Source organism: Fundulus heteroclitus, chromosome 9, assembly GCF_011125445.2.
Source record: "Fundulus heteroclitus isolate FHET01 chromosome 9, MU-UCD_Fhet_4.1, whole genome shotgun sequence".
Taxonomy (NCBI): domain Eukaryota; kingdom Metazoa; phylum Chordata; class Actinopteri; order Cyprinodontiformes; family Fundulidae; genus Fundulus; species Fundulus heteroclitus.
In genome coordinates, this window is record NC_046369.1 from 18228807 (window position 1) to 18237714 (window position 8908).

General features: G+C 38.2%; 1 protein-coding gene across 1 annotated transcript in view; it reads right to left on the bottom strand.

Moving 5' to 3' along the window:
- Positions 1-2981, bottom strand: part of LOC105928638 (tubulin tyrosine ligase-like family, member 7) — a 56116-nt gene extending 53135 nt beyond the window's left edge. Inside the window, exons 1-2 of the mRNA XM_036141665.1 lie at positions 2919-2981; positions 2041-2135 (exon numbers count right to left, since the gene is read on the bottom strand). Of these exons, the coding sequence (XP_035997558.1) occupies positions 2041-2135; positions 2919-2981 (158 nt within the window). The remainder of the gene's footprint in view (positions 1-2040; positions 2136-2918) is intronic.
- Between the last annotated feature and the right edge of the window lie 5927 nt (positions 2982-8908).

Genomic DNA, 8908 nt, shown 5'->3' on the forward strand with positions numbered 1-8908 from the left:
AGAAATACACCGCTCCCTGTCAGAAACAACCAATCAGAGCCACTAGGAACGTTTGGCTCTGATTGGTTGTTAGCAGTCACTCCCCTCATCCTCACAGCGCTCCCGTCATTCAAGCTCAAGATTAGTGGTGGGCTGCAGCTGTGAGGAGAAATGGTGGAGAAACTACCCGCCTTACAAGGTCGACTGGCTGCAGCCTACTCTGCATACCTAGAACCAGAACCAAACATGGTGAAGCAGCATTTAGTTCCTATACTCCATTTATCTGGAACAAACTTCCAGAAAACTGGAAAAGTGCTGAAAGCCTGAGTTCCTTTAAATCGAGATTAAAAACATATTTGTTTAGGATTGCCTTTGACTGTCCTACTTAAACTGTTTTACTGAAACATAATTAGTTCAACTGTGTAGTCCAACTGTTTTTATTTGTTTTTAGTTTATATTCTCCCATGTTTGATTTTGTTACTAAATTTTATTTCAACTTGCTTTTTTTCTGTTTTATTTTCCTATATTTTAATCACGTAAAGCACTTTGCACTGTCTTTGTACTGAAATGTGCTATACAAATAGCTTTGCCTTGCCTTACAGGAAAACTACCAATTTCTAGAGTGGCACCTGCTCAAAAAACTAAGGCTACATTCACACTGCAGGTCTTGATGCTCAATTCCGATTTTTTGCTGAAATCGGATTCTTTTGTGGTGGCCGTTCATATTACTATTAAATGGGGCCATCATCAGACCCGCATGCACAGATAACAGATGGAGACGTCACAGGGCAGCGCACTGTTTGCAGAAGTTATGGTGAATGTAATTGTTTCTAGAAGTGTTCAATAAAGAAAAAGAAAAAAAAACGCATGTGCCAGCTGGCATCTTTTCTTGTTATTATTAGAAAACAGCACAGCCATTAACAACGGTCTTTAATGGAGTACTAACTGCTACTACTGTGTGTGGATGTGTAGTGGGAGACGGAAGAGGGACGTGAAAGACGGATAAAACGCGACATGACCGTTCAGACAGCGGCTGCTATAGCAAAAAATCTGATAAGTATACGAATTAGGACCACATATGGAAGTGGCACAGATCGGATTTTTTGGGGGGTGAAAAGAAATTGGGCCATGTAAAAAAGACAGACATGGGTAGCATATGGGCAAAAAGATTGGATTTGGGTCGCATTTCCCTACAGTGTGAACGTAGCCAAAGACAGGTAAACACTGAAGAAGTATGGCAGGCTCTGTGGGAGGAGCTGTGGGGGGGCAGCAACAAATCTTCAAGCTAAGTCCGTGGTTTTCTCAAAACTCCTTACTGCAGCTTTAACTAACTGAGACTTAGGGGAAGGCAAGACCTGTCAAAAGCCTCCATGTTGATCTCATTGAGATGCTGTGGGGTGAGTTGAAATGGGCTGTGCAAGAGAGAAACCCCTAAAATATCCCACAGCTAAGGTTGTAAGTATTGGGCAAACCTTCCTCAGACCAATGTCAAAGACAGGTAGATGGCTACAGGTAAGCTAGTCTTACCCAAAGTAAGTAAGACTAGCTTTTGGGGGAAGGTTGTCCTAAATCTTTCCTCAGAGACAAAATGCATTTTTGTCAATATGTTTTGTTTAATGAATAAGACAAGGTTATTTTTGTTGTTTAAGGGCAAATAAACCACTTTCTTTTCCAAGGATAAAAAATTAGATTAGTCATTGATTTGTGAACATTTCTCAAAAACAAACTGAATATTTAATGGGAATTGGGTTGTCCTATTTTTTCCCAATGATGTGTGCATAACTGAGACAATACACAACCATTTACAATTATAATGTATGTTACCAAAACTTTGCAAAACTGATCTCCTGTTATTGTTCACACCATTGTTACTGTCAATATAATCTTAAAATCAGATGTCAGACAAGGTCTGAACTCCACCACGGATCAAAGTACGGACTTTAAACATTTAGAACCCCTGTAAAAACCAGCCTTTCCTTGAGCTTTAATAGGCCCCTTGACACAGCAGGATTGCGTTTCTACATGCATACCAACATACACGAGTGCGCCAAAAAGCAATACCTGATGTTGAGGAGTTTGAGAGCATTGAGAAGCACCCCTTTCTTCACATCGTAATCGATCTTCTGATCAGTCCCAAAGCTCGGAGCTCGATTGATCTGTCAAACAAAGATGAAAAGAGACATTTAAAAATGTTTTCTTTCTTTCTCTTGCATTCTGGAGACAGAGATTGTATGCAATTACAAGAACAGATTGTGGGCTTGTTTGGAAAGAAAAAACTCTCTTCCAATAAGCAAAGGAAAGAGGAACGAAGCAAGCGGGCAGACAGAAATCGAGGATGTTTGTTTGTTTCTCTTTCCCTTTGAGAGACACTTTAAATCTGCTTTGGCCTTTTTTCTGCATAAATCTTGTCTGACAATGATGTGTGCAAACATGTGCATGAAGAAGAACCTGCCTGTGTGTTAGCACACAACAGCTTGTATAAGTGACCCCAAACTCTAAAGCCTAAATATGCTCAAAACAGACTCTTGTACCACAGCCACCACTAACATTTCTGTCAGCAACAAAGAATTACTCAGCTTGGTTCTATCATTTACAGTCAAAAGCAATCAGCGAGATTCAACCGAGCAAGAAAGGAGTAAGCCGCATGGGATTGCAGGTACAAAAGCTGGCGTCATCCAGGAAATAATTCGAGAGCAGCGTAGCTTTCTCAAAAGAACAATTCCAAGCACCGGGGTAAAGTATTCAAATATCAGTTATTATACTTGACACAACAAATCAATCCGTTTTCTCTTTGTTAGCTTTCTTTATGTCTCCCTCCCATGGTGAGAAATGGCTTATGTGAGACAACAAAAACAGCAACAAAGAAAGAATTGGCAACAGCAATTGGAATCGTGTCTTCCTATGAGGTGACTTCAAATGACAATGCAACAGATGCCCACCGAAAGGCTGGCGTGGGTTGATAAACCTTGATTGCTCAGATAAGTCAGGTCTCTGCTTGGCATCATCTAAAAACACATGAACCAAGCATTTGGGTGTTTTCTGTTTGGGAACAATAGTTTACAATTGTGGATTTAAATTATTGGGATTTCAATGGCCTTTATAGTGCTGTATTTGCTGCAGGAGATTTTAGTAAATATGTGTCAAAAGTTTTCATTAATTTCTTTGTTGAACAAAAGGCCTTTAACGTTGTATGGAGAAGCTTGCACACACTGTGACCACCAAGATACCTGTACAGAACAGGTGGTTCAGCTGCTGTAACCCAAACCAACAAAACATAAACAGAGTTTTTCAGCTTCTGCCTGCCTCATTATTAAGTTGCCAACCTTTGAAAGATTTAGCAATTTATTATCTCCTCATTACTAGTGGTGTTTTTCTATTTTATATTTACCTGCGACTTATTTACAGATTTAAATTAATGCTAAAATGTTACGTTTCCAATATTCCTATTAAGTAATAATTGGAGTTAAATATACATTTTATCAAGTCTTTCCTTTACTGTATCTTTCATTGTGAGAACCTTGCAATGCAGTTTATGCATATGCATACTGGGACAACAACAAACAATAACCAATCATCACCAATCATCTTTCAGCACCATAGCAATCTAGGTATTTAAGGTTTTATTGTTCAGTAAGATCTATTCATTATATAAATTTCCATAAAGCGTGGTCAAAGAATGAAAACATATTCATGGGAGACATTATGTCATTTCTCTGTAGAAGTCGACACCTAAAGTGTTTGCATGAAATGTTTTCCTGTTTGTCCCAACTCCCAAAGACTGACGCATAGTGCTGGGAAACAAGTATTTATCCCCTTAAAAAGTTCTTCTGTTTTTACCTTTATGTCAAATTTACACATTTCAGCTCATCAAACACGTTATTTCTTTTTATTTTATTTTTTGGAGATTTTTCACAGCTCTAGTGGCTTGCCTTTTAACACAGTAGGCTGACAAGAAGGGGGGTAGAAGAGGGGGAGAGACATGCAGCAAAGGACCGCGGGTCAGAATAGAACCTGGGTTGACCGCGTCCATACATGGGTCACGCTACCTGCTGGGCCACCAGCGCACCCCAAACACATTTTATTATTAGGCAAACATAACCTGAGTAAAAAAATGCAGTTTTCAAATAATGATTTTATTTCCTAAGGAAAAAAGAATAAATAGATTAGTTTAGATGCAGTCACACTGGAGGGTTTCAAGCACAAATGGCATGTTAAAGGTCTCACCTAAGAATCTCAGTTGAATTTAAAACCAGGGGTATCACTATACCAATTCATAACCTTCATTTTTTTTCTTTCTTTTTTTCTTTGTGAACCAAGCTGAAGATGATTTGTCACTTTGCTTTGGATTATGGTTCAACTGCATAAATAGGGAATGCTTAAATTACACAAACTGATCACCAGATATTCTCCTATAGGATTGTCTGCTAGAGAGAAGAATTCATAGTTACATCAATTATAGCAAGAGGTCCATAAAAAGCAAAGCAGTCTCAGACAATATACACCACCACCATGTTTGACTGTTTGTAGGATGTTTTATTCCTGAACGACTGTTACTTCCCGCTATATGTAACGAGACGCACAACTCTCAAAAAGCTGTCTTTTCTCAAAAGTGTTAGGATCATCAGCATTTTTAAATCTCTGATGTTACTCCTTTTGAGTGATCTCTTTCATTCTTTTGAAGTCGCCATATCTAACATTTGGTTTCTCCCAACTGGCAGCGTTGGGAAACAAAGCTTCAAGATAATATTTAGATCACAACCAGACTCCAAAGAACTGAGGGATTTAGGGGTTTAGTATACTGCCAGCTCGGGCTGGGTGATATGTACCAAAAATAATATCTATTTTTAGACTGAATGCTGATAAACGATATTTATCTCAATATTTTTTTTTTCTTTTCATTAGGTAATTATAAAAGGCATCTCTGAATCAAAGTTTTATCCCAAACGTCTCACAGGCACATTGTTTTAACAAACAGCTGTATATAAATATGAGAACTGGCTGAAAGATTACCTGCTGGAATACGTAAAAGTATAATTCTAACGCTACATAGTCCATCTTGATAAAAGCGATATGGTCTCATATCTCTTTTAAAAAAAAATCTTGACAGTTTTAAAATCTCAATATATTGCCCAGCCCTACTGCCAGCTGTTGGCCACATAGACCAAAATAAAGTGGTAACTACTGGAAGACTGTACGTCAGGTTCATAAGAAAACTGTAAAAAAAAAAAAAAAAAAAAAAAGGAGCCACAGATCATAATCCTCAGGGGCACTACCAAGCCGAATATAAGCAAGGATGCTTCAGAATTAAAATGTAATTACTGTAGATAGATACTGTAGGTGGACAAAAGAAATATTTTTCTGAAATAAAGTTTTCTGAGAATTTTTCTAAATACAATCCCCTCTCTGATGTCTCAGCCACAGGTGAGGCAATAAATCCTCGCCACTATGAACCGGGCTTGTATGGAGGAGGCTTTGTAAAGCTATGTGTGCACCAACGTGTGTTTTTGTGTACAACAACCATTTATCAGAAGGTGGGTGATAAATGCTTTCCAGTGCAAAGAGGGGAAAAAGGAACAGAGACACTATACAACTCTTTCACTCAATGGAAAGAAAGTATACAATGCATTCCTCTGTGTGTTGAGGACAGAGCTCCACTTCGACCTACCGTGCCTCACCTCTGCTACAAAAGAAAAATAAGGAAGAGGTCTGTTTTCATTTAGAGTACTCCACAGCTTGACAGCCACAATGAAAAGACCGCAGCTTTAGAGTGCCGCAGCCAATAGGTAACAGGCGTACTGGCAGTGATCCTGGTGACGGTTGTCTTGTTACTTGTCTTCATTTCTTGGTTTGATTTGTGGTGTCAAGCTGTCATAGAATAAAACTGGCACAGCAGCATTTGCTGTCTCAGTTTGCTGTTTTTTTGTATCTTCTTAGTTTCTTGTGAGTCTCTCTCTTTCTGCTCCCTGTCTACTGCTCTCTGCCTCTTCTCTCACTCAGTTTCAATTCAGTTCCCACTCTGTTTTTTAGCTGTCTTTCACAGGGTTTTCCGACTGGTCACCGCGCTTAGCCTCCACTCTCCTATTGCTAGCCCCGATTCTCTGGTTGTTACCTCTCCTCATTTCTCTCCCCATATTTCTGTGCTCTCCTTTTCCTCCCTGGCAGATGAAGTTGGACCAGTCGGTTCCTAATGAACCCCTGCAGGCTCCAAAACCCCCTGCTCTGATTTCCTTAAGTGACTCTGGCAGGATTTTAAAAGAGCCCTTGGTTGCTTTAAGACACATTCAATAAAAATGTCAGATGAACAGATGAGAACATTCTTTTTATTCACTCTTTAATTTGGTTCAGTATCATATCAGCGAGGCCAGAATTTCCGTCAGACAAAACGGCAGAATTGGAAAGTGAGAGTAAGGTATAAAAAAAGAATTAACGTTTAAATGAAAACAGTTTTACAGATTCTCTTCCGACTATGAACTGCAGCAGGAATTTTCTATCGTTTTCAAAACAATCTTATAAAGTTAATGTAAACTAAAATATTTTTTCTAAGGAAAATTGATTATATAATTATCACCTTATTACATATTTTGTTGGGTAGACCAGGGTTAGTAGATTTTTTTTTTTTTTTGCTGTTTTTGTATTAAGAAATCACACACAATGTTAGCAGCCTAAAAAAACAGATACTTCTTAAAAGGTTGAAGATAGCAAATTTGGTTTTGATCAGTTTTTAACAAGCTAGAGCAATGTTTAAATTATCTTAAAACTTTTGTCAGAAGCTCAACTGTTGTTGGTTATCAGATGTGTGCATAAGTTAAGCCCGAATTATTAACACCCCTGGCAGGTTTGGGTTTAAAGTAATCTTTCAGTGTTATCAGCATCTTTCTTTTGAACTGACTTCATGGTGAAGCCGTTTATAGTACAGTGGTAATTCAGCAGGAAGCTTATGGGTTAGAATCCTGCGTTCAAGCTTCATGGATCCTCCAGCTTCTTCCCACAGTGCAATAACTAACAAGCTAGGCAAATTGCTATCTTTAAAATTGCCATTAAGAACACTTCCTTGCATGGTTGGTTGTCCTGGACTGGGGACGGGAATTTACCCTGCCTCTTACCCGATGATTACTCGAGATCTAAATCTGGCAGGGGGTATGAAGTTAAATTCAGGAGCCTAAGTTTAATTCACAGTATTTTACAAGCATAACAATGCTTTGAAATACACATTGCATTTCTAAACGTATACATGCATCTCAAGAAAGTAACAAAATAAATAAAAAAGTTATACACATAAAAATTGTCACTTATTTTACTGATATCCCATAGCTACAGATTGACCTACAGTAACCCTAGAAGGCTGGAGGACATAAAGTGTCAGAGTGTCTTTAACAGGCACTTACTGTTTGTTAAAATGAATTGCAAAAATGAGCTAACATTTTGAGCTAACACCTTAAGATTTAATTTAATGAAGGAAAAGTGAAAGTTTTAATGAGGAACAGTTAATGCAAGTGTAAAAAGTGCAACGCAATCCGTGCCCATGCCAATATTGCCAAACTGAGACATAAACTGAACAAAACAAAACTGAAAACTATGGGCTAAAATCTTTACATAACCACACTATACAAAGCACTTATTGCAATAACATTAAATCCAATATCCTCAGCTGCAATTACACTAAATGCATCGCAGAGATTGAACTCACCTGCTTCGTTGGAATATGCCTCCTGCTACCTGCCTCTATATGGGGGTTGATCTCCTACTGATTGTGTGATATCACAAAGCTGTAAATATTTACATGCAAAAGATGCATGATGTAAATTATCACTGAGACTGAATATCATTTACCCAGGTTCACAGTAGTGATATACTAATTAACCATGCACTAATAGAACGCTTCTTTTATGACTGCTGAGTTTGAGGTTGTGAATTACACGTTTACCCTGATAACTTACCATCTGAAAAAAGTAAATAAAGAATCTGCACTGGGCACAAACCAAATTGTTTATGAAGGCAGCTGTGAAATAACGCTTAACAAAGGGGAGCCTCATTATTTCTATTTCAACTGTCTGTTCCGGTTAAATTGTCAACAAGCCGCAGCTCTGTCCACAGATCATTACAGAAAGTAAAGAGTAACAGAAAACAGACCAGGAGCAAACAGCAGATTTAAATTACTAACTCAATTTGATGTAGGCGACTAATTTCCAAAGCGAAAACTCCTCTGGTTCAGACGCTGGGTTCTGTCTAATGATCTCTGACCCCTTGGTGTGTCTGGGAACTGAGTGATGTACCTCAGGATAGTTAGTAAGTAGATAATGGTCAAATAGCACATTCAAATATCCAACAAAACTAACAAATAAAATTGCCTTTCTATTCTTCTTTTACATATACTACACTTTGTGCACACTGAGTATTTTAGCCACATGATATTTTTCCCCTTCATTTTCAAGATATCTGAACTTTCAAGCTTATTGGATTTAAGCATATTAGGTGATGTGTAACTGTGGTCCAATCAGACCCTCCCCCCTTATCTCAAGGTGTGCATGATTGTTAGACAGCATTTTTTTTCCTTCAGGAAAAATTTAATTTTACCTTTTTTTATGAAACCCAACCACAAGACACATAAATTCAGGTCTAAAAAAGATCTACAGACAGATACTACAAGGATTTTATAGACTGAAGAGAGTGATTCTCGATGGACCAGATGGACGGGCCACTGGTTGGATCAGTAACAGGAGCAGAGCTCTGTTTCAAATCTGACACCAGCAAGGTGGAGGTAGGGCACAAGTATGGGATGGTGATGCTGAAGACACGCTAGAAAGATTTTTTAAGGTTGAAGATGGACTCAAAATCATCTCCCAAACATGCTTACAGTTTTTAGAAGATACTTTCATTAAGCGGCAGTACAGGAAAAGTCACAAATTTTCAAAGAAATCCTGATTTTTAT